This window comes from Carya illinoinensis, chromosome 1, assembly GCF_018687715.1.
Source record: "Carya illinoinensis cultivar Pawnee chromosome 1, C.illinoinensisPawnee_v1, whole genome shotgun sequence".
Taxonomy (NCBI): domain Eukaryota; kingdom Viridiplantae; phylum Streptophyta; class Magnoliopsida; order Fagales; family Juglandaceae; genus Carya; species Carya illinoinensis.
This window is the reverse complement of record NC_056752.1, coordinates 50851904-50877395: the sequence shown is the minus strand read 5'-3', so window position 1 is coordinate 50877395 and position 25492 is coordinate 50851904. Positions and strand designations below refer to the sequence as shown.

General features: G+C 36.9%; 2 protein-coding genes and 1 pseudogene across 2 annotated transcripts; 1 reads left to right on the top strand and 2 right to left on the bottom strand.

Annotated features, from left to right (window-relative positions):
• The first annotated feature begins 4030 nt into the window (after positions 1 to 4030).
• Positions 4031 to 13613, top strand: LOC122282049 (homeobox-leucine zipper protein ATHB-15). Its single transcript, XM_043093972.1, has 18 exons — positions 4031 to 5553; positions 5865 to 6024; positions 6209 to 6309; positions 6415 to 6505; positions 6777 to 6872; positions 6955 to 7068; positions 7152 to 7235; positions 7376 to 7531; positions 7632 to 7706; positions 7924 to 8030; positions 8117 to 8309; positions 8729 to 8914; positions 9042 to 9122; positions 10689 to 10823; positions 10915 to 11240; positions 12345 to 12450; positions 12800 to 12949; positions 13249 to 13613. Exons 1-18 carry the CDS (start codon positions 5354 to 5356, stop codon positions 13393 to 13395), a joined length of 2508 nt encoding a protein of 835 aa, XP_042949906.1. The 5' UTR covers positions 4031 to 5353; the 3' UTR covers positions 13396 to 13613.
• Positions 13614 to 14562: 949 nt separating this feature from the next.
• On the bottom strand, positions 14563 to 17899 carry LOC122282042. Its single transcript, XM_043093960.1, has 2 exons — positions 17767 to 17899; positions 14563 to 17422 (listed from the first exon to the last, which is right to left on the bottom strand). The coding sequence occupies exon 2, from the start codon at positions 15892 to 15894 to the stop codon at positions 15319 to 15321; it is 576 nt and encodes a 191-aa protein (XP_042949894.1). The 5' UTR covers positions 15895 to 17422; positions 17767 to 17899; the 3' UTR covers positions 14563 to 15318.
• LOC122282036 lies at positions 17485 to 24335 on the bottom strand (annotated as a pseudogene).
• Between the last annotated feature and the right edge of the window lie 1157 nt (positions 24336 to 25492).

Below are 25492 nucleotides of genomic sequence, written 5' to 3'. Positions count from 1 at the left end.
TCCAATGCTTCAACACAAAGGTCAATGAATTTAAAAGCTATCCATCCTTCAATTGGTTTGCACACAAATTCACATCTTCCAAAAAAGTGAGAACTAAAAAACTCAACGTTTGATTGCAAAGTACAATACAAAAGCAAAGCAAAAAAACTTAAATCCTGCACTTTTCACTGTTTTAAGCCTCGTTTGGTTGCACAACTTAAATGAGATGTGATAAAAATTGAAAATTGAATAAAATATTATTAATATATTATTTTTAAATATCATTTTTGTTTAAAAATTTGAAAATTTTGAATTATTTTTTATATTTTATATGAAAAAATTATAATAATAAGATGAGACAATATGAGATGATTTGATTTAAATCAGGCCTTAATGTCGATATCAACGACCAAAAATCTTAAACAATCCAATAACTGCATTATTTTTCTGTTATCAATTATTTCAGGGCTGCCAAATTATAGAAATGCGAATCTAAACATCACATTATAGGTATGAGCTCAACTAAACGACTGACAAAGAAAATGGAGGACACAGAAAACAACACACCAAACATAAGGTAAGAGAAAATTGGGGAGGAGGGGGGGAGAGAGAGACACAGAGAGGATTATATATTATATATACAAATCAAGGGGTTCGAAAATGAGAAATATGAGTGAGATCTAAAAAAGTTGTTCACGAGTGAGTCAACTCCCCTACGAACTACATCTTCCTATCTGAAAATTTTGAAACGAACGATGCACCCCCATTTTTCAAAATCTACCATTAATACACAGCCTAGTACCAACTATTCAACCAATGAAGAAAATGCTCATGATTCTACATTCCAAAACCTCCTCCCTCCTAACACCCGACCCCAAATAAGGACAATAAGATGTAGTATTTTCTATTTTCTTCAATTTTACAAAGTGGACAAAACAAAAAAAAAAAAAAACAATTGTCGCTTATAAGTATTGAGTTTGAAATAAGAGGCATTACCTGAATCAGGAATAAGACAAAGAAAACCGATTGTTCAGGTATCACAGAGAGAGTGATCAAGAATGTTTGGGTATATGTAACTATTATAAAGAAATGAGGTATGAACTTTGAAAATAAAGGACTGGACTAAAGCCCCAGTGCTCGTATTTTTTAAGAGATTGGGGTTTATTAAAAAAAATAAATGATACAATACAAGATATGATCTATGATTCGGCTTCCTAGCCCTTCGTCTATTTTTTAAGAGGTGAAGAAACAGGACAATGAACAATACAAAGTCCAAACAAACTTACACCATTCGTTTCTAAATTTTTCATTCATTATTGCCAGCACGTGAATCATCCATCAATATGACTATAAATTGGCGTGGTATTATTAGCCCCAATGCTAACATGAAGAAGATAAACACATTTATATTTCTTGAAGAGTTTAGAGTTCTACTATATTAATATATTTACATATTTTTTATATATTTTATTAATATAATTATTCAAAATAATTATTTTATATTTTAAAATATGACACAACTAATCATATTAATGAAATATGTAAATAGTATACCAGCACATAAATTTTTTATTTCTTAAAATATTAATAATGTGTTTGTCATTTATTTTAATCTCTAGTATCATTTATGTTCGCATAACTGCAATAATATATTAATTTTTCAGATTCCAAACCAGAATCTAATAAAATAATGTACTGAATACAGTTGGTTGAAATTTCAATTCAGATGCACAGACCTATAAGTGGTGCTCCGTTTAATAGTGAACCAACAAAAGGTACAATACAACAACATAAACGAAACATTCAGTCAATCGTTGAAGAGTCCTGCTATGGAGGGCATCGAGACTGATTATGAAGATCTCTATAGCGAGCTGCAGGATGTACTTTTTATTTTATATTTTTTAAAAATATAATTTTTAAATATATTTTAAAAAACACATTCTTAATAGTTAAATAAAAATAATAATCGATACCTTTTATCTGAGATTCTGAAAGCATCATTTCATTTTCCTAGCGTTGAAACTGCCAAAATTGAAAAAACGTGTCACGCTTTTATTAATTATAAATTGGTGTATATGGTCCAAAAGTCTTTTTTTTTTTTTTTTTTTTTAACTGCAGTAATATCTGGATGCAGAATATGCATCCGTATTTGTCCTTTTTATTAGCTAGTATATTACCATCTACCACGAGAAAAAATAAATAAAGCATTGTACTTTAATTTTTTAATTTATTTTTGTCAAGGTATCATTTTAGTAGGATTGTTAAATCGTATTAACGAATTGTGTTAAAATATATATATATATATATATATTATATTATATAGTTAATGCTAATCCGATTCGTTAAATTTATTACGTTAAAATCTCAAATTCTAATACGATCTATTAACATAACTGGCCGTATTGTGTTAATCCATTTTGATCCATTAGTAAATATTACGAAATAGGTTAACACGACACAATATGATTCGTTTTAAACCATTTATATAAATGGGTTGAATAGATCTAAAATTAACTTATTTGACCTGATTAAATTTAATATAAATTTTAAAATCTTAATATTTATGAAAATTATAAAATTAACTATAAGTCTAAAATTATAATTTAAATAATAAAAATATCAAAATTAAAATTTTTAACAATTTTACTTTTAAATATCAAGATATAATTATAATTTTAACTTTCTTAACGTGTCATAACGGATTAACTCGTTATTAACCCGTTAAATAATCGTATATTAACAGGTTAAGTTGTTTTAACTTAAATTCATTAAAATTAAATCTTAGCATATTATTATCATATCATATTTATATTAAATTAACATAGCTTATAATATATTACTACCTTTACATTTTAGTATTTAGGATGATATGTATTTTTTTTTTTTTCTAATAGCCTCTATTTAAGGGAATATCTTCCGCCTGATATTTTTTAACTCTCCATTAATTTTTTAATTTTCCTGATATCCAAGCAGACACATAAGGCACGATAAGGTCTGCTGACCCCTTTATGTCCCTACACATAGCATCACTCACCCACCATCTCATCACTCCCATTTCTTTTATGTCACATGTCATGTCAGTGTCCTGTCAAGTATGTGTATGTATATATGTTACGACTGAATACGGATGGCAGTGCTATGATGACGTGGGAATTATATGCATATATATTTTTTTTAAAATGCTGCTGTGTCGCCATGTAAGCCGCTACAGTATACCGCTGTTTTTTTTTAAATAATTAAAGAAATAATTTTAAATATATTAATATATTTTTTATTTGATAATTAAGAAAATATTAAAAAAATGTAAAAAAATTAAAAAAAAAATATGAACGGTACGTCCAACGATACGATAGAGGCGTCATATAGGCTATAGCCTATAGCCCCTCCCTATATTTTTTTTAATTAACTGTCGAGGAAATATTTAAATGCCTTCTGTTATTTATTTATTTATTCTTATTATATATTGAGCTTTTAAAACCGAGGGAGGACGCATGCAAAAACCTCATCATGGTGTCCTCTGTATCCCACGCAAACTCTCCGCTCTCTCCCAAATTGCTTTTGTAATTTTTTAAGCTCCTGATTCACCCACTATCTTTCTCAAATGCCCCTACTTTTACACCGAATTGCCACCTTGCTACTTGCCTGTTACTGCTAGTGATACCGCTGGTATATTCGTTTTACAGCACTGCCGTCTGAACGGAGTTACGGAGGGCATCTCTGTGTAACCTATCTCTATAAAAATGAGTAATCCTCGAGTTTAACAAAGAATAATTAGATTAAATAATAAAATCTCGTTAAAAAAGTATCAATTAAAATATATATAAACTATTTTTTATCAACCATTTTAGATAGAAATATTCACACAGTGTCATAAAACGTGACGAGAAAGAGACAAGGGGTAAAAATTTGTGATCTCACTGAGGTTGCGGGAAGCACCGTTTTCAAGTTCAGACTGCCCGCAAGGGCACTTTCGTCATGACGGCATCCGCACCACTCTTGTAAGAATAATATATAAAAAAAAAAGGAAAAGGAAAAAGTACAGTAGAGAGTGAAGACCTCTGAGCGGAAAGTGACGAACCAATGAAAACCCAGGGCCAGGGAGCAAACGCAACAATACCAACAACAAAGAACGCCAATGAAACCAAAAGCAAATCAGAGCACAAAAGCTTTTCCTCTGTCTTCAGCTAGGTCTCACTCTTTCCTGATTATTATCAACTTCCCCCCATTCCACCTCTTCTTTCGTTTCCTTTTGCTTCCGAAAGCAACAGATCACATACTTCACAACATCTTCCACTAGCTTCACCCTAAGACAGAAGATAGAGAAGAAGGGGAAGATATCCCATTTTCGGGAGTGTAATGCCTTTGATTTGAGCTATGTTTTTTTGTTTCTTTTCGTGAAACTTTAGGCAAATGTTTCAGGGGTAGCAGAGGAATATTTGGGGACCATGAAAATTGGTCAAACTGTGTCGTTTTGGCTGGCTTCGAGGCCATAAAAAGGGTGAAATTGGCAAGAATATTTGGTTTCAGAGCAAGTTTGGATCTTCTGGGAAACCCTGTATTCTGGGCTTGGTTTTTTTACAGTTTCCGAGTTGGTAACTTGGTGGTTGGGACTCGTTCTGAGGATTAGCTGAGTTGGATCTTGGTCGAGTTGTTGGATGGGTGAAAGAGCTTAGCTTTAAATCACGGGGAAACATCTGGTGCGAAACGATTCGTGGTGTTTTTGTTTTCGGTATTTTGTGAAACACTTCTTACTCAGGTGCTTCGAATGTTTTCGCGATAATTCGTTAGGTTCGAGCTCTGATCTCGAAAGATTTATGTTATCTTGTGTTTGGGGCTGTCTCTTATTGAGAAAACAAGGGTTGCTGCGTTCTAGTTAAGGATATATTGGTGTCCCTTTGACGATTTATCCTATCATTTCCTTTTTCAATCTCAGTATTGCAGACAGATTGTATTACTTCAAGACGTTGACACAAAATTAGAAAATGCATAACTTCTCATAAGACTTCCGTCTGTCTCTCTTATTGCCCTGGAGCTCTGGCAAGTGCTTGGAGTTGTCATTAAGGAAGATAAGCCACTTGGTTCTGTTTAGCTTTTTGTGGGTTACTTGAGTTTGAAGTTAGATTTCCATTTGTGGCTAATTTTGCTGCTTTGAAGCTCTAGGAAGTGCTCGAGATAATCGATAAGGAAGTGAATCTACTTGGGATTTCTTTCTTTTTTGTAGGGTACTTATATATGAAGTGCGAGTTAAATTTCTGGTTGCTTTTGTTAGTTTGAATCTCTTAGAAGTGTTGGAGATTGTGCTTAGGCAGGAGCTAATTGGTTTTGGTTCAGTTTTTTTTATCAATAAGTTGCGTTTATCTGATTGGAGATAGCAATGTCCTGCAAGGATGGTAAATCAGGGATAGACAACGGCAAGTATGTCCGGTACACACCTGAGCAGGTTGAAGCCCTCGAGAGGCTCTATCACGATTGCCCGAAGCCAAGTTCGATTCGCCGCCAGCAGCTTATCCGCGAGTGCCCAATTCTCTCGAATATCGAGCCCAAACAGATCAAGGTCTGGTTCCAGAACAGAAGGTATGGAGGTTTGCCGGTATACATTACGTATGTGCGGTCTTTGTTTGTTGCTAGTGAAACGATGACAGGAGACCCCCGCCATGGACTCTCCCCTCACTATGACTGACAAATGAACTTCTAGTGAAACAAGGACTGATAAAATTAGTAGAATGTAAAAATGTTGAATTTTTTATGTCTTATACTTGAGCTGTATGATGAAAAATTGGCAATTTAATTGAAACGCTTTTTCTTCACCGACATTTATTTTTTCGGTTTCCAGATAGTTACCCTGCCATGCTTTTATTAACAATTTCTTTCATTCATGTCTTCAGATGCAGAGAGAAGCAGAGGAAAGAGGCTTCGCGGCTTCAAGCGGTAAATAGGAAGCTGACGGCCATGAACAAACTTTTGATGGAGGAAAATGATAGGTTGCAGAAGCAGGTCTCACATCTGGTGTATGAGAATGGTTACTTCCGCCAACATACCCAGAATGTAAGAATTTATGAAGTTCACTACTCTCTCTCTCTCTCTCTCTCTCATCACAGCACCGTTGTGTATTTTCCACTACGATCTGTCGCAACTGAAAGAACCTTGATATTTCATTATTACTATCATCGCTGTTATTATCTTAATAAATTGTGTGGAAACTGAGATTGGAGGTTGACTTTTCTTTTAGACAACGCTTGCAACCAAAGACACAAGTTGTGAATCTGTGGTGACGAGTGGTCAACACCATTTGACACCTCAGCATCCGCCTAGGGATGCTAGTCCTGCAGGGTTAGTGAGAATATGGTTGCTTGGTCCTTTTCATTAATTGTGCTGTGTGACCGCCTTGTTTTTTTCGCTTGTGGTTGATTAATGCCTGCTCGTATTTTTTCCCAGACTTTTGTCCATTGCAGAAGAAACTTTAGCAGAGTTTCTTTCAAAGGCAACTGGAACTGCTGTGGAGTGGGTCCAAATGCCTGGAATGAAGGTATCTTTTTATACGTTTTTTTAAAGTTTTCTTATTTAAATGATAGTTCTTTCCCAATGCATGGAATAAATAATATTTACTCAGATAATTAAATTACAAACCTAGGTATTTATTGTGCTCTTTAGTGCTAGACCTCTCATTCTGCTGACATCTTTTTCCTGGTTTATTGGGGAAACATTACAGTAATAAAGGTTGCTGCTGTTCAATTCTATGTTTAGATGCTACAAACTGCTTGGTCGAACAACTAGTTCTAATCTTTCTTTGTGCTCAGCCTGGTCCGGATTCCATTGGAATCGTTGCTATTTCTCATGGTTGCACTGGAGTGGCAGCACGAGCCTGCGGCCTAGTGGGTCTAGAACCTACAAGGGTGGGTGGTTTGGTTTTCTCCCTTAAATACTCTGCTCCTATTTTGAGCAATTAAGATAATCTTGTTTACTTATGCTTTTCAGGTTGCAGAAATCCTCAAGGATCGGCCTTCGTGGTTCCGTGATTGCCGAGCTGTGGATGTTTTGAATGTGCTGCCCACAGCAAATGGTGGAACCATTGAGCTGCTTTACATGCAGGTAACAGTAGTTATTATATCCTTATAGTGTCTGTTGGAGCAGTTTACTTACTTTATCAATCATCTTATTTATTAATGATGTAGCTCTATGCGCCAACTACATTGGCGCCTGCTCGTGATTTCTGGTTGCTACGCTATACTTCTGTTTTAGAAGATGGCAGCCTTGTGGTACGTGGTCTCAAAGTAACTGGGCTTATGATTCTTCATGGAACTGAATATCCTAGTCAATTGACTTGGTTTACACAAGCGCATATATGTACATACACATGAAGTCATCTTTATTGTTTCAACTTTCAAATGATGTGCAGGTCTGTGAGAGGTCACTTAAAAATACCCAAAATGGTCCAAGCATGCCGCCTGTGCAGCATTTTGTGAGAGCAGAAATGCTGCCTAGTGGGTATCTTGTACGACCTTGTGAGGGTGGCGGTTCAATCATACACGTTGTTGATCATATCGATTTGGAGGTACAAAACCAGCCCATGATAATCATTGGTTGCTTGCTTTGGTTTTTGGAATATTTGTTTAGATGAAGTTTAACTTCCACTTGCTTCTCTTATTAAATAGCCATGGAGTGTACCAGAAGTATTACGCCCACTATATGAATCCTCGACTGTGCTTGCACAAAAGACGACTATGGCGGTAAGATTGGCTTTCCACTTATGTCATGGTACAAAGTGTGACTCTTACTACTACTGCCTGGGGCAAATAGAACCATCACGAAAAACTTCTTATTTACTTTTTTTTTTTTAAATAATTAATAAGAGAAAAACTTCTTATTTACTTGAGAAAGGGTTAATTTTAAACTATAAAGGGGAGAGCTTATATATTCCATATGGTCTTTCTTATTTTCATACAGGCTCTACGCCAACTGAGGCAGATAGCTCATGAGGTTTCTCAGTCTAACGTTACAGGCTGGGGCAGGCGACCTGCAGCTCTCAGAGCACTTAGCCAGAGGCTGAGCAGGTTAACATATTCTTATCATCTGACATGACTCTACATTCCATTAATGTTCCATTGCTATTCTAAATTCAATAGATGTTTTCTGGCAGGGGTTTTAATGAGGCACTTAATGGGTTTACTGATGAGGGGTGGTCAATGATGGGAAATGACGGCATGGATGATGTTACTATTCTTGTGAACTCATCTCCTGAGAAGCTGATGGGTTTAAATCTTCCTTTTGCTAATGGATTTCCAGCTGTCAGTAATGCTGTCTTGTGTGCTAAAGCATCAATGCTATTGCAGGTCAGGGTGCTGATTGCTTGTGATATTTCTTTCCCAATTGCCTGTGGAAATACCTGGAGATAAAAATGTTATAGCAGTTAGTTAGTTAGTTATGCTATTTGATTGTATTAGTTGTTCAGGTGAGTGGCCTTTCAAATGTACAAGCACTGTCCCATTCTTATGGGGAGCATTTTTTAACACAAGACAATCAAAACCTCTTTACTTTTTCAGTGTTGTGATTACCGATTCCTCACTATAGAATAAATCCACAACTATATGATTTAATGTTTTAGTCAACAAGACTTGATTATTTTTTAAGTATCTCTGAAGTATGTAACGTTAAGTATTTCAGAAAACTTATTATGTGGTTGAAAATATTTTGGACCTGAATTTTGCAAATTATTCTTATTTTGATCCTGTACTTATTGTTTCTCTTGCAGAATGTCCCTCCTGCGATTCTTCTTAGATTCCTGCGAGAGCACAGATCTGAATGGGCAGACAACAATATTGATGCTTATTCGGCTGCAGCTATTAAAATTGGCCCCTGTAGCTTACCAGGTTCTCGAGTTGGAGGCTTTGGGGGCCAAGTTATACTTCCACTGGCTCACACCATGGAGCATGAAGAGGTGAGCAATAACTCTCAAATCTGTCTTTAATGTATTCCTATCCTTTTTGTTATTGGTATTACTTTTACAAGTCATTATTATTAGTCTTGTTATTCATGCATGTGATACTTATTTCTTCGTATTCAAGTTCTTGGAAGTCATCAAGTTGGAAGGTATAGGCCCTACCCCTGAAGACGCCATAATGCCTAGAGAGATGTTTCTATTGCAAGTAAGTAATTTTTCTCTTTATTGCTTGTCTTATGCTCCGCTATAATGCATTGTCTGATTTAAACTTGTGAAGTCATACATTGTGTTCACATTTAGCTTAGCCTGGATTGCCTTGGGCTTTGTTTTATAAAATTTCCAAATGTTTGGATTAAGTTATGTGACAAAGGAGTGTATAACGAACTGACTTTGGAATTTGAATTGAGATGATAATTTTTTGGATTGGTCAAGGCTGAAAAACTGACCTATCGGTGCGGTTCCGGCCCAAAACCGACCGCCCATTTTGAGCAGCCCAAATTGACCGAACCGACTGAAGGGAGGATAGCTAACTGGTCGGTTAAATAGAGCAGCTTGTGGTGTTGGGCCAAAATGATGCTGTTTGGTTTATTAAACTAAATGGCGTCATTTTAGTTAATTTTTTTCTTACTCATATTAATGAAACGACACTGTTTAACTTAAGTTCAATGATGTCCTTTTATATAGGAATAAAATAAATATATATAATTGGTTGGTTCACCGGTTTGCACAGGGTTCCCAACCCTAACAAACCGATGTCAGTTTTCTCTACCGGTTTCGGCCTGTTCCAGCATCCAGTTGCTGGTTCTGGTCAATTCCAGCCGGTTTTATCGGTTTCTGTCCACACCTAGGGTTGGCGGCTTTCTCAGAAGTTCAATACACATTCTCCTTGTTCTTTGGTTGAATTGCAGTTTTATTATTTTTTAAAGCTATATTTTCTCTTATAGGATGTTTGCTTTTATCTGGTGGCCTATTTGTGCAAATGGCATTTCCTTCTGTTATAAGAGGAACTACTAGTTTTGTAATAACCACACTGTCATATATCAGTGTTCTTCAATTAATCAAAATCATATCTTCTCTCACCTTTTCCTAATCTTAAAGTTCCAAGTGAACAAAACCAGGCTGCCAGTCTAATCTGGTGCCTTAGCAACTGCTATTGGAATATGAAAAAATTCATGAGTCTAACTCATCTCATAAAACCGGTTCTAAGAGAGAGATTTGCTCTAACCTTATAAACATGCCCAAGACCTTGTCCCACATGCAATGTGGAATTTATTCCTCAACACCCTCCCACGTGCAGACTAGTAATTTTTCCTAGTCCTTGTCACGGGGTAAGTAGTGTGGGCTCCCCATTCGTCTTGTGGCAAGCTTTGATACTATAAAGAAATTTATGAGCCTAAGTCATCCCATAAAATCGGTTTTAAGATAGAGGTTTACTCCAACCTTATAAACATGCCAAAAACCTGGATTTATTCCTCAACAGAATAAAGTAGCTGGCTTCCTTTACCCATTTTGGTGCACATGTTGACAGCTGAGCATATGGAATTAAATGATATCAACATACATGGTTGCATTGGTGTAAGAAGTTGATATAGTGCACAAACCATCTTGTTGTTGTCATTTTTTTTTTTTGTTTTGTTTCTCACACTGTTCTCATTCCTGTTATATATATATATATTTAATTTACTTGTCTTTTTTTTTCTTTTCTTTTCTTTTCTTCTTCTTCCTTCCCCCTCCCCCCCCCCCCCCCCCCCCCCTGTTTCTGTTTTAATAGCTTTGTAGTGGAATGGATGAGAATGCTGTTGGAACCTGTGCGGAGCTGATCTTTGCTCCAATTGATGCTTCTTTTGCTGACGATGCACCTCTTCTACCTTCTGGTTTTCGCATCATCCCTCTTGATTCTGGGAAGGTTAGCTTCAAATCCCGTGTACCAAGTTTTGCGAGTTCTCTTCTACTACATTCTGTTAGTTTCTTAACAGATGCACCCTAAAATATTGTAGGAAGCCTCTAGTCCAAACCGCACGTTGGACCTTGCCTCTGCTCTTGAAATTGGACAAGCTGGTAATAGAGCGTCTACCGATTATTCTTCTAATTCTGGCTCCGTGAGATCTGTGATGACAATAGCATTTGAATTTGCATTTGAGAGCCACATGCAAGAACATGTAGCATCCATGGCTCGTCAATATGTCCGCAGCATTATATCATCAGTTCAGAGGGTGGCATTAGCACTCTCTCCCTCCCATTTGAGTTCACAGGCAGGCCTTCGGTCACCATTGGGTACTCCTGAAGCTCAGACCCTTGCTCGTTGGATCTGCCAGAGTTACAGGTGCGGAAGTTATAATTTTCAAATGTATTCAGGTGACTGTTTTGCTGTGCTGTCCTTAAATTGGTCTGTCTTAGATTAAGGGTTAATGAATCACTTCACACTTTTTTTTTAATAAGTAAATGAATCACTTCACACTTAGATATTGGAAGAGCCACGTGTTGCAATTTTGGCTAATCATCAAGTTGTATGATACTTTAAGGCAGAGCACTGACCCTTGGTTGCCGATGGTAAAGGCTCCTAAGGTAAATAGAACATTTGTATGACCATTTCCAGACGTTTTATTTGAGGCATGATTGCCAACGTGTCACACATCCAAAGCAGCTGAAGGAGCAGCTGAAGTAGTCGCACATTCTAAACTTAAAAGTGTTGGCCATCTGAAATGACTCCCTAACCGATCCAGCACATGAGAACTCTGGAACCACGTAGACTCCAATACCTGATGGTCGATTGGCTAATGTGAGCAAAACCATGTAATGGTGGCAGGGTGATGGCAGGTTGTTAGCGGATGTGAGATCTTGCATCCTGCCATCAGACTAGGCAGCATAGGTCTATTGGGTTCAGAGAGTCATTTTTCCATCATCCATCACTGATTACCACTCCAAGCTCTATTTGAAATCTATTTTCCTATCTGATCCTGACTTTTCCAATGCCAGAAACCCACCACCTCTGGTCAGGTTTGAAAGGCGGTTATTTTGCCTAGCCTAAAACATTTGACCTTTTAACTTTTTAAGAATCAATATCCTTTTAGTACTGTTTGCATGTGACACCACCCCGCATTTTTTGTCTTTCCCACAAAATAGGAGTGAGAGGAGAGTTGTTAACACTCGTCCTTTGTATTTCTGGTTCAATCCGTCAGAACAAGAGCGTCAGAACAAGAGCATTGCCAAATTTGATCTCATCGTAAAAACTTTGATTATTAACTGTTAGCATGAGATTCCTTGTCTTTCTGGTGGCTAATGAAGACACACTCAATGCTTGATCTCATCTTACACTCTTGACAGTATGACATGCAAGGCATGGCAATTTTTTAACTTTTTCTTCTGGATTAGTTGTGTTATGTATTCCATGGTCAGATGAGTCGTGTGGGTCTTTCTAATTTTGCAGGTGCTATATGGGTGTGGAGCTACTCAAATCTGGCAATGAAGGGAGTGAGTCCATCCTCAAAACCCTGTGGCATCACTCAGATGCAATAATGTGCTGCTCTTTGAAGGTATGCATGAAAACTACTTTGTTAAGAGCCCACCCCCTCTCTCCCAACATGAGAATGCTCAAAGTCCTTCATAATTATCTCTCAGACTAAAACAAAGGAGCATAGAGTACGGATAGCCAAATCAAATAGCCTAATCTGTAAAAAGAGATTATTTTCTGATAACCATGCCAAATCAAACTTCGATTTCTATGCTTAGAATGTGAGGTTGAACGAGTATTCATGAACTGTCTTATGTTTATTGCCCTCATAATTTTTGAAGATATGAATTCCAATCCATATGTGTGCAGATATCATTAAAGTCCAATTATTGAGATTTTTACCAATAAAATCTGACGTCCACTTTATTCAGGCATTGCCAGTTTTTACGTTTGCGAACCAGGCAGGGCTTGATATGCTTGAGACCACCTTGGTTGCACTGCAAGACATAACTCTTGAAAAGATATTCGATGATCATGGTCGAAAAACACTCTGCTCAGAGTTCCCACAGATAATGCAACAGGTCTGGCAAAATCAACTGAAATCTGTATCTTTCTCATTTGATTTCATGTTCTTAGTAATTGAAACCAAACGTACATATGCTTAAGGGGAGCTAGCATAGGGCCTCGATGGAGTCATTGTAAAGTATATAAGCCCTCAGCAGTACCAGTTAATAAGAGTTGTGATATATTTCTTTTGTCGTAATGAGGTCATTTTTGTGCTGCATAAGGCAATAATAAAGACTTCTAATAAACTTATTTTATAGGATCGGGATTAGTTGATTGATTTTTAACCTATGTTTTACTTTTCTCCTTTCGGTAGGGCTTTGCATGTCTCCAGGGTGGTATCTGTCTCTCAAGCATGGGCCGACCAGTCTCCTATGAGAGAGCAGTGGCTTGGAAGGTGCTGAATGAAGAAGAGAATGCTCATTGCATCTGCTTTATGTTTGTGAATTGGTCTTTTGTATGACATTAACATATCGGAGGCAGATCAAATGAACTATGGAATTTCCAAAATCTTTATGTTCTATTGGCTTGTTAGTCTTTTTGCTAAAAAAACCTTGTCACTGATCAAGACTGGGTGTGTTAACCCCGCTTTAGTTTGTACCCTGAAAGTGATGCATGTTCCTTTGTATTTTATGCTTTAATCAGTCAATTGATTTTAAGGAGGCACTCACTCAAATGCAACATATTCTTCTAGGGGCTGGATTGTCCCAAGGTCCCACACCCAGGTTTGGGTTGGTACTAAAGTTTTCCTAATCTACAGGCAACATTAAGTGGTAGAGCAGAAGAAAGTCCGAGTCTAGGGTTGAATTTTTGTCATTCATGTTGTAATCTCATTTGAACACGCAGGATCGAAGGTGGTTTGGAAGGTATCCCAAGTATCCAACACCTTAATATTGGTCATGTTTCCCGAACCAGACCAAACTGAAGCTGCTGAGGACCAAGACGGGCTGACCTTTGATTTATTGAGAATTTGACCATGTCACGTGCTTTCGTGCACTTGTACAGATCACATGATGTAACTAGCGAATTTATTCTGATCTCCCTAGTTCCAAGTACTGACTTATCATTTATCAATGCTTGGAGTTCATTCAATGCTTTAATGATCGGTACACCTTGAACCCGAGAACCTGACCTATAAAAAGAATGAAACCGAGCTTTTTCACTTGATGAGTGCAATTTGGTTTGGTCTTGGACGGTTGGGCTTCAAAGCACTTGGGGCCTCGACCCAGATCTAGAACGAAAACGAGCAAAGGATGGCTAATTAATATCTCTCTCGAAACTGGACCCAGCACATTAAGCAATAAGCAGTAGTAGACCAAACGAAACGTATCAAACACTTATGGTTATAATTTTTTATGAGGGGGATAGAAATTCATTGAAGTGGTTCGTTCACGTGGATGGTGTTCTACTAGTTAAAACCGTGAATTATTCAATTAATTGTCGTTTTCACCCCCATAGGAACCAATACTTCAAAAAAATCCGCGTAGTAGATTGTAAAGAAGGATGCAGAGTCTGCTTAGAACAAAGTCTAATCTTGTTTATGTGTACATGATCCCAGTTGTGTTATTACTTCCAATTAACATAAAAAGGGGAGTATGACAGAAAATAAACTGTTTCTCGAGTAAGTATATGGCTAAAATAATCATCTTATTTAACCTGCGTAAATATGCAGAAATACATAATTCACAACCAATAAAGTTTTGCTGTATACACAACTGTGCACGGCTGATGCAGGATTTCATGTTAGAGAGCCGATACCCCCAAATCCTCCATGAGGAACCCAACGGACTCTTTTTTGAGAAAACTAATTGACTTAAGTAACTGGAAAATCATATTTATTGTCAACATATATGAACTAGCAATTTGGGAATAAAAATGATCGATGGACAGAATGCCCTTAACCCAAAAAGGAAAAACTTGGAGGGAAATAGATTGTGAATATATTAGGGTTTGCTACATATCACTGAAAGGTATAAGAGGCAGGAGATCCTAAACCTACCCAAAAAACCCCTGAGAGGATAACTGAAATCAAGGCATACAACAAAATCATCCAAGGTATAAGCTAAATAGCCCCGAAGATGAAGATCAGGTACTACGTTTAACTTGGAACTAAACCAACAAAAAGCTTTTAAGGCTGGTCCTCAAAAACTTTATATAAATATATATGTATATATATATGATCAAAGAACGTACTTGGGAAATAAGGAGAGACAATATTAGGATCTTCCCTGCTAGGCAAAATTCTAATATTAGGGCTTTAGTGAAAAGCTTTGGAGGGAGAAAGAAATATACTTTATAGCAAAATGAAGAGGGAATTACATGCTCATAAGTATAGATAAAATCGTGCATGTCCTTCCATATAGATGTATAAAAGCCTGCTGGTGACTCAATTGGCCATGGTGAGATCATTCATCTCCCTCGTAATCGCTGAAATGCAACTTGAACTTCGAGCAATCCCACCCTTCTTTTGCCCAGCTCCTTTGTCCCTAGGACTAATAGACTTGGCTCTCACGCCTCTCCCTTCCAATTTGTTTTTCTTCAACATCTCTCTCATGGCCTCAGCTTGGAACAAAACTGGATAAGCCCTTCCAAATTTGTTAAACCTAACACATGCACTCATATGTGAACCCAGAGCCTCCTTTATCTTCCCTCCATTTTTCTCCACCTCTTCCTTCACTGCCTCGGCACACAACCCACATATCCACTTTCCAAAGAACTTGTTGCGCACCTTGCCAATGTACTCTTGTGTGCACTCCTCACACATGCCACAACACTCGCATCTTGCATCTTCAATCTCGGAAATTGGAGGGAGTACTGCTTCTAAATCAATCACTTCCTTGCTAAGTTTGAATGAAATATCTGATACCGTTCGTTGAAGGCTAGCCGAAGAGAGTCTGGGCGGCTTGGAAGAGTTGTTGCTTCTATTGTAAGGGCTAGCAATAGCATCTCCATGAGGTGCCATGATACCCGCTACAAAGCTTCAGAGAGAGAGAGAGAGAGAGAGAGAGAGAGAGAGAGAATCTAAGGAGGATATAGGAAAAAGTTGGCGTTTTGAGCTTTGCAAATTAGAACTTAGTGAGCTATAACACTTGATTGATAGAGTAACTTGAAGACTATCTCATAGTGGAAGAAAGAAAGCATAACGTTCTTATTTATATTAGTTCTATCCTACTTTTAAGACTCTAAATAATGAATTTGTGGATCTTGGAAACTCACATGTCACTTATCAATGTAAGCGTGAATAGTCACGAACATGCTAAATTTTTGGAGAAACTTTTGATCAACAGTGCAAGTTGTTCTACTTTTTGAAGTTTGAAGGTACTAGTTGCCAAGAAAAATAGAAGAGCTCGAAAAAACAAAGCATGTAATTTTGGCCTCTACTACTTTTGTTTTTTGGCCATTCATTAATAATGAGTAGCTTATTCTTGAACATTGTAACCCTTAGTCCACCTCATTGTTCCCCTATTGCCCTACTCTACCTCGTTGCACTTAAAAGAATATGTTCCTATTGATGGGATCACTAAAATCGTTAGTATAGGTTGATTGTAGTGACATAGTTAGAAGAGGATATTGGAGGAACATATCCGATGGTAGTCCAAGTTCGTACCTCTCATGCTTAATTTGTCCATTTTAATGAGGGGAGGTGCTATTCGGTGCATGGTTCATTTGTGCAAATAATGTTTAATGGAAATGAAAGAACCTAGGTAACTAATTCATTTGTAGCAAAATGAAAGCAATTTTATTGTAAGCTCTCTACTTCTAGGCCTAGGCAAAACAATAAAAATATAAAGACGGAAACGCTAGCTTTCTACTTAATGAAGTTTAGATTTTCAATACCGCACTAATAAATTAAACATATTGACATGAAAGGGCAAGAAAGGTTAAATAAAAGAAAAAAGCAACCAAATTATTAAATGAAGTATTGCCTTTTGGGTATCTCCTTTGGTTTAAGTGACTACAAAATGATACGGGTTGCGGAGTCACGTGTATGCCTAATGTAGCCATATGAACCATATATCATATATATATAGATATATAATTAGTGGTTAAACCCAGAAAGAAAAGGACTGCTTGAGGGCCTTCTTTTGCCCTTACAGCCACAACCCCAAATTCACGGGCAGCCAAATCAGAAATATGTGTGTGTGTGTGTGTGAGAGAGAGAGAGAGAGAGAGAGTAGAAGTTAGGTATAGCGAAAGGAAAAAGTTAAATGAAGTACGAGTCTCTATGCTGTAGCAACTACCGGTAAGATAAGGAAAGCTTTTAAATTTGTGGCCTGTACAGTTCAGTTCCAAAGTGATTGAGACGCATTGAAACGGATTAGCCAAGCAAAAACAGATATTTTCATCGTACCGCATGTAATATAATGTCATTGTCAAAGGTGGGCTCACCAACTTCTATATTGCCTGTGTCCAATGGCTGTTCGGGATTGGGCCAATTATGAGAAATTGGCAGTGTTCATGGGCTTCTGGCCTTCAAACATAGCTGTTGCCTGCTTGCAAAACTAGATGATTCTTAACCCAAGAAAAGATAAATGCACGTACAAAACTTGAATAACAAAATGGAGAACATTGATTCATTTACATCCCAAATTGTCGCTCCAAATCACCCAAACAATAGGAATGTCCAATTTTATCCACCTGATCCTCACCCCAAATGAGCAGTAACGTGATATTTAAGTGATGGTGTGCTCGATACAGGGAAGCAAGGAAAAAAATAAATAAATAAAACAGATTTGAGGTTTCCCGTTTTCACCAGGACGGGGATATAATGATAAGTAAACACCTCCAAATTTCTACACAAAATAAGAGTTTCTAGAGTATGTACCTTACTTACATTTAATTTAAGCCTTTTTAGCCATCAAAATTTCTCTAAAGCCGGGAAAATACCATTTTGAATACCAGGGCATCCCAAATGGAGAGAAGGCAATGAGAGCAACATACTACATGAGCACTGGCGCTCTAAGCAACATTCAGATCACGAAACAGTTCGCCCATAACAAACCGATGCAATATAAAGATTATTCCCCCACTGCTCCTGCAAGACAAAAGGTACCATAAACATCTTAAACATCACTAGCAAAGAAAAGTCAAAATCAAATATGTAAAGGAGTATAAAATTCACCTTTACATGTGAACTAGGAAAAGATGATGTTCGGAGTGTCTCCTGTGTTGCATCTGCAGGCTTCCTCGGAACACTAAGAACAAAAGCAGCCTGGTCCCAAGTTGCTGCAGTTGCTGTGATTCGATATCCATAATCCCATCTCCGATGAATACCTTCACTAGGATAAAGAAAGTCTAGTTCCACAACCTGGAATTCAATGACGTTATCAGTTAGTTATCAATGCTTCTGCACCAGAGAACATATTCTCAAATATTATTAATAAAGATAAGATGACCTGGTCAGAAAATCCTGCATCAGTAGACATCACAACTCCCCATCTTATCCCTGCAGTGGCCATTGCAGTAACATAGAAGCCCTGCCTCCACTTTTTGTTTATCCACTTATAAGGAAATGTATCACTAACTTTGTAAGATTGCTCGTAATACCGTGTACCTGGTTCAACGAATAAAATCTTGGTCGAATAAAATAGAGATTGAAACTTGAATAAAACTTTCTCCAGAAAGCTAAACATAATAATAATTGTAAGACTAACCCTTGGACATTATTACTAAGGAGCTCCCATTTGTTGCTCCAGCTATTGCGCTGATATAATAGTTCTTTTCCCAGTGCTCCTTTATCCATTCCTACAAGCAGAGACAAATGATACATCAAATACCCAGATAAATTGGTGACAACACAAGTATAAAACTGTTGATGAATTCATTAAATTAATTTAGACAACAGCTTCGAATTGATCAAAAGTAGCAAGTACCTTGTGAAGAAAATAAGGTGAGAGTTCATAAACTTGTGAAAAAAATATAGATGCAGGATTTTTTTTTTCAGTGAAATATAATGTAGGACTACAAATCACAAATACAAGAACTACGCACAAAGTTATAATGATGAGAATAATACATGATGCATCATGCACATGCATGGATTTAAACCTTTGTTTCATTGGTCGACGAGCATTGTAAACAATAATCCATTGCGTTGCTGGCATTATTCTCATATCCTTCCTCCACTGCCAATCGAGCTCTCTTATAACCAATAAGCTTCGCAATAGGTAAAGCATAATTGGATTACCTTCAAACATTAGATTACCACAGCTCAAGAGTAACAACTAACAAACACAAAAGGATAACATCATTACCTTCTGTGCACCCCCTGTGTTTATAGGTCTGATATCTAGATTTGGACAGATAATTCCATCAAAAAGCGAAATATATTTTGCATAATTGGGCTCTTCATCAAATCTCAAGTTCACCACATGTTCAGCAAACTGTCTGAAAGGTAGTGGACAGAAGCAACACATGGTTTCTGGAGATGTTGCCATCTTCTTCTTGCAAACAAGGAAATCTTTATTTTTTCCCTGCAAACACCGCCGTCTTAAAAAATTATATGCTAAAAAAAGCAAATTTTATCACAAGTTGGAAAGGACAAACCTGGTATCCTTGCCAAGGCAAATGACCTCGAAGAAGGAAAACAAGTGTATAAGCAAGAGATTCTAGATCATCTCGCCTGCTACCAGTTCTCCCTAAATGAGCATGAACACTAGCGTACCGCACGGTTCCCCTATCAAACCAGAAAGTACTAGTCATGGAGCAAAATAATGGGAAAAATAAAAAATAAAGGTCCAGGGTAAAGCAGTTTAAACAAACATTTTGCATGCTGCCCAGATACAATGACTGGTTGTACCTGAAAACATCTGGTCTCTGGTCATATTCAACGTGCATGCCAGTTCCACTATCTCTCCATCTAGTAGCTGTAACCCTTACAGTGATAAAACAATGTGTATGCACACTACCATAAAATGAGCACTTAACATTATCATAATGTCATAGAAAAACTACCTAATCCAAGATCGACTAGGAACAGCCTCTTCTCGTCAGGAGTTCCAGGAGGACCAAGCAGAAAATTTTCAGGCTTTACATCCCCGTGCACATATCTGTTGAAAAATACAAAAGAATAACAGATTCTTCCACTTTAATTCTTCACACACAAACATCCAAAAAAGAAACCATCTGAGGACATCACTCACATGTTCAAGAACAATTCTACTTTCTGCTTACAACCAATTTCCATTAATGTGATGATTCTAATACTCCTGCTGTAGAATATTCTATCATTGGGTTACTCTTCAAATTATATCAACCAGATCTTGAAAATGTCTGTATGACCCCTCCATAACATACAAAACACCATGACGGAGAAGAGACCAACAAATTCTAGATCTGGGGGCGGAACTAACTGTTGCATTGCCAACATTTCAAAAATACCCCCTAAAGAATTTTTTTATGGTTTTTATACAAAGCAAAATTGATAAATATTAATTCCCCCCACCCTCCCCAAAAAAAAATATATATATATTATATTTCCAGGTTCCACCCCTGTCTGGATCAACCTCCAACATGCTACATACATAACCAAATTACAAAAAATGGCTGAGGGAGTGTAACAGTCAAAACTTCAACAAGAACATAAGCCTGATCCTTGCAGGAAAAATAAATCTCACCCTCGAGAGTGCATCTTCTCCAAAATGGATATTGCTTCAATGGCAATACATGCAACCATTTCAATGGACATTCTGAAATTAAGAAATTGATTTAATGACACGATTTCATCAATAAAATGGTAATGTATTCAACAAAAAAAAAAAAAAAATGAATTTAAGAGTCAGTTTCCTTAAACTCACATATGAGAGTTATTATTCCAAACATCCCACAAGCTTGGACCTAGCATATCCATAACCTTCACGCAATAAAGTTTTAAGTTAAAAAAGCCATTCTAAGACCACTCAATGATAGATTGGGAGAGCCTAGCATGAAATCTTTCATTTGAGAATCAGCAACACAAGGAAAACAATAGCATACCATGACAAAATAGTCACCCTGTCTACCCTTATAGTGTACGTGCGGTACTCCGTGACTGCCACCAAGAGTGCTATACAAGTACAAAAAGTCAGTAATAGATTCATAATTACTGTAAAAATTGACACTCATAAGAAATTAAGAGAAATAAATGCACGCACTTGTACACCTGCCACTCGTATGGCGGTCCATAGTTACATCCTTTGCTACTTATTTGCTCAAATTTTAAGGCCACCTATTTGACAAAGTGAATAGAATGGTTACAAGAAAAAAAAAATAGAAAAAAAAAAAAAACATGGAATGAACTCAATGAATCCAACATGTAATAACAAAGATTGAATGCCATGCCTCCACAGCTCCAGAGCCTGTAGTTCTCTCATTTGCACTTAAAGCAGAAACACGCCGACCAACATACACTTGTCCAAACCCACCCTTGCCCAACTTTCTATCTATTCTGTACATTGGGGAACCACCGACTTGAACCTGCAGCAAAAATACCATAGAAATCAAATCATCCCACTGAAAAAATACACACATTTATATTTATGCAGGTGCACACCCACACCTATGCACGCACAAATTTTTGCAGGGCAGGCTGACAAATCCAAATCTGTTACATACATTTATTAATTTTAAGAAACCCTCCAATATTTACGTTGTCCTTATCTATCTTCAAAATGGAACCAAAAGCCCCCACACAACGAGAACAGAAAACAGTAGAACGATGATGTTATATATTATAATGGATGATGGTCCCCATTAAGCATTTTTTTTTTGGATAAGTAAGATATAAATATTATTGATCTAAATGAAATAGGCATAGTCGGTGTACACAAGAAGTATGTATAAAACACCTAAATAAATTCTAGGAGCAATGAATTAAAGACAGGAAATCATGAACATTCTCCCCGTTTAGTACAATAGCGGACAACCAAAGTAGTAAAGTGTGGAGAAAAAAGTTCTTCAACTCTGCCATAGTGCATTCCTTGTCTTCAAAGCAACGTGCATTCCTTTCCGATCATTAAACATATATCATAACTGTTTCTAAAATATTCTTTAAATCCTATTATAATTTCTTTGCCGATAAAATGAGACCTGCAAGAGATGAGAGTATTATCATGCAACATGGTGATCACATTAACAAGTGTGATGACGGCAATGTCTATATATATATGCACTACTTGTTTTTGGTACATACGTACATACATATATGCACAATTTCCACTTGAACACTTCACATCCCTAAAAAGATTAAAAAACAATTTGACAGGGGAATCTAGCAAATATAATATAAGTTTTTTTTTATTGGTACTAGGTGTTTGAGAATAGTGTCCCGACTAATCTCAATGGTGCATAGGCCCTTAGCAAGGAGTTTTCCGTAATTGCATCTTGAGTAATTCAAGAGAAAAATCCCCTAGTCCAATAGCCCCTACAGATTGTTTGCACCTAATGGGATTCGAACCTTGGATCTTGAAGGGAGCATATCACCAAGACCAAGATCTTTACCACTTGAGCCAACCCCTAGGGGTTATATGATATAAGTAAACAAATATCCTTGTATACCTATATATATACATGTTTTTTTGTAAGTGAAAATATTATATATATATATATATATCAATAGAAGTAACCAAGTACATTATATGTATACAAGAAAACACCTAGCCCATACTAGAGTGCCCCAAATGACCCAAAAGCCCGTAAAAATTACCCAAAATACACCAAACCTGAATTGAAATGAAACACACCTCCCCAACCCCAGCCCCTTGTTTCCCGTATAACTAATTCAAATCCCTCTACAAGACCACCTTCACAATGCCCTCCCTTTAGTCTTCCCTCGACTTGAACTAACTCTCATAGCGTCGCAGTTAATTGCCCATGAAAAACGCTTTAACTCCCTGCTTTTCTTAAAACTTGATTTGGTTTTAAGTGCGTAGCTCGCCTCAACCACAGTGAATAAAGCTTTAATTTGGTCTTCATGTACATCATTTGAAATCCCCATGATTTGCTTACACCCGTATCGAGTAACCACAATTTGCATATGTATTACATATGCATATATATATATATATATATACACACAACAATATGTATCGAGTAACCACTTGTCTGAAGCACAAGAGCTACCTGTCTGAAGCAAGCAAATAAAAAAGATAACAGAACCAAAGTTGAAGGGTATTCTCATGAGCTCCATAGTCATAATAACAGGTGTAAATTAGCAAAAACACTCTTCACCGTTGTAATGGTTCAAACAGCATAAAAGTTACACCATCGAGACACTTGCAGCAATCGTCCACGAAAATACGTTCACAATCCGACTCTACCATGAAAACTGATAATCCATATTTCCACTAAACCAGTTCCGTTGGAAACTTGGAATGAGTTAACTCCCAGCTCAACCAAACGACTCGAAACAGATAAACCACCTATGTCCTGTATCAGCATCTAAATTCCCAATTGCAAGTCTATACATTCTCAGAATCCCACCTTCCCATATACTATAAAGACCACATAATGAAACCCGCCATCAGAACCTAACCAAAGCAAATTTAGAATTACACACAGAAACTACATTCTCATGTAATAGCAAAAGAAGCAACCAACAAAACCCAAAACAATTAACAATGTGCTGCTCTTAATATTAGAAAAGGTTTCCAACCTTCTCAGGAAGCGGAGCGGTGCTTCCCTCGTCTTCACTGGCATGCACCTTTTCATTACTCCTCCCGCCGCTATCGCAGTCATCCATCTGCTTCTCCCATATCTCCTCCTCCTCCTCCTCCGCACCGCCACCACCACGTTCCTCCAATCCTAGTTTCTCTTTCTCCTCCGCTGTCGCGACAACTACGTTCTCATCGGCTCCTCTTTGTTGCTGCCTCTGTTTGTTGTTATTGATGGTGTTGTTTGCTGCTTCTGCCGCCGCACGTCTTCGACGCGTCCTGGTCGCAATAGCTTCCCCGAATTCGGCCGGATTAGGATTCGGCTGCTGCTGCCCGGCCCCTGCGCGCTCCACTACGTAGTACCGGCATCGTTCATCCTTCGTATCTCATCCTCAGCTCGGAGAAAAAAAGAAAAAGCAAAGTTTCCCTCTCTCTCACACACTCACACAAAATCACACTCTACCTCTCGTTCTATTCCCCGTCGAATCACGATTGCAGCACGAGTCCCTACGAACGACGAACATGCCCAAGTCCGATATTTTGACGGAAATCGTTGCAGAAGAATCAGAGTGACGCAGGTGGACTCGAACGATGAATGTGTACAAGTCCGGGAAATCGAAGGATCGGAGAATCAGGGTGCCGGAGATCGTGGCTTCGCAGCAGGAAAGGAGGGATTCGGACAGATTCAAAAAATGTACGGACGGATAGAGACAGAGGCGACGAAGAACCTGGTGTACTTTCAGTCAGAGTGAGACAAGAGAGACAGAGAGGGGTATTTGTTTATATATACACAGAATATGATTTGGTTTTGCCTGGGAAAAAACTGGAAATTAAGGTTTATTGCGTGGGTAATTACGAACCGTCGATGGGGTTAGAGTTGACGGTCGTTAGAAACAGGGATATTATTTTCTATTTTCTCTGTAAATTAGAATGGAACCAGAGGTCCAGAAGCTCTTTTTCATCAACCATTTCGTTTCCCGCACTTTATTTTCTCCTCCCGCTTTAATGCTCTGCGCACCGTTTCATTTAGCAGCCAGCTGGGCTTCGTCCGCATGGGTTGTTCGCGAAATTATCCGTATTTAAAGAAAAGAATAATATAGTTATACGTATAGTTATGTATTAATTTGTGTATTAATATAATGTGATTAATTAAAAAATAAATTTTATCAAAAATAGTATTAATTTAAATTTTAAGTATAAATAAATCAATATTAATACATAAATTAATATGCAAATATTTTTTTATGTAGTAAGACTCTTAAAAGAAAATGCAAGTGATTGGGTTGGTTACTACCCTATCATTATTTATTTGGGTATCTATTACTTAAATTCATTTTAAATTTTTTTATTTTTTTATTTTTAAATATTTTTTAACATTTTTAATTATTAAAAAAATAAAAATATATATAATTGTATTAATATTCACTCCTTTGATTATTAAGTAAAATTAAAAATTAAATAAAAAATAATAGATAATTGATAATAAAGTAGTAACCTTATCATTATTCAAAATAAAAACTTTTTGATCGAGAATTTCTAAGAGTACTGATTTTTTTTTTATTTTTTAATTAATTATTAAAAAGTATCTTTTAATAATTTTATAATTTTTTAAAAAATATGTGAAAAAAAAATACGTGCGGTGACAAATCCTCCGTAGAGTACTCATTTGTAAAAGAGTGATCCTACAGGCTACATCCACTTATGGGGGCTACAGACAAGGCCAAACGAATTTTAAAATATTTTTATATTCTTTAATATTTTAAAAAATATAATAATATTAACAAATATGTTTTAGTTAAATAATAAAAACTAAAATAAAATAAAATAAACTATCCGTGGAATCGATCGACTAAGCATGTGGTGTAATCGGTTTGATTTTGTAAAATTTTTTAAACCGAATCAATTATACATTTTTAGTAACTGATTTTACAC

Coding starts and splice junctions, on each gene's coding strand:
- LOC122282049 (XM_043093972.1), top strand. CDS start 5,354: ATGTCCTGCAAGGATGGTAAATCAGGGATAGACAACGGCAAGTATGTC. Junction 8,915..9,041: donor ACACCATGGAGCATGAAGAG/GTGAGCAATAAC, acceptor TTCGTATTCAAG/TTCTTGGAAGTCATCAAGTT. Junction 12,451..12,799: donor TAATGTGCTGCTCTTTGAAG/GTATGCATGAAA, acceptor CACTTTATTCAG/GCATTGCCAGTTTTTACGTT.
- LOC122282042 (XM_043093960.1), bottom strand. CDS start 15,894: ATGGCACCTCATGGAGATGCTATTGCTAGCCCTTACAATAGAAGCAAC.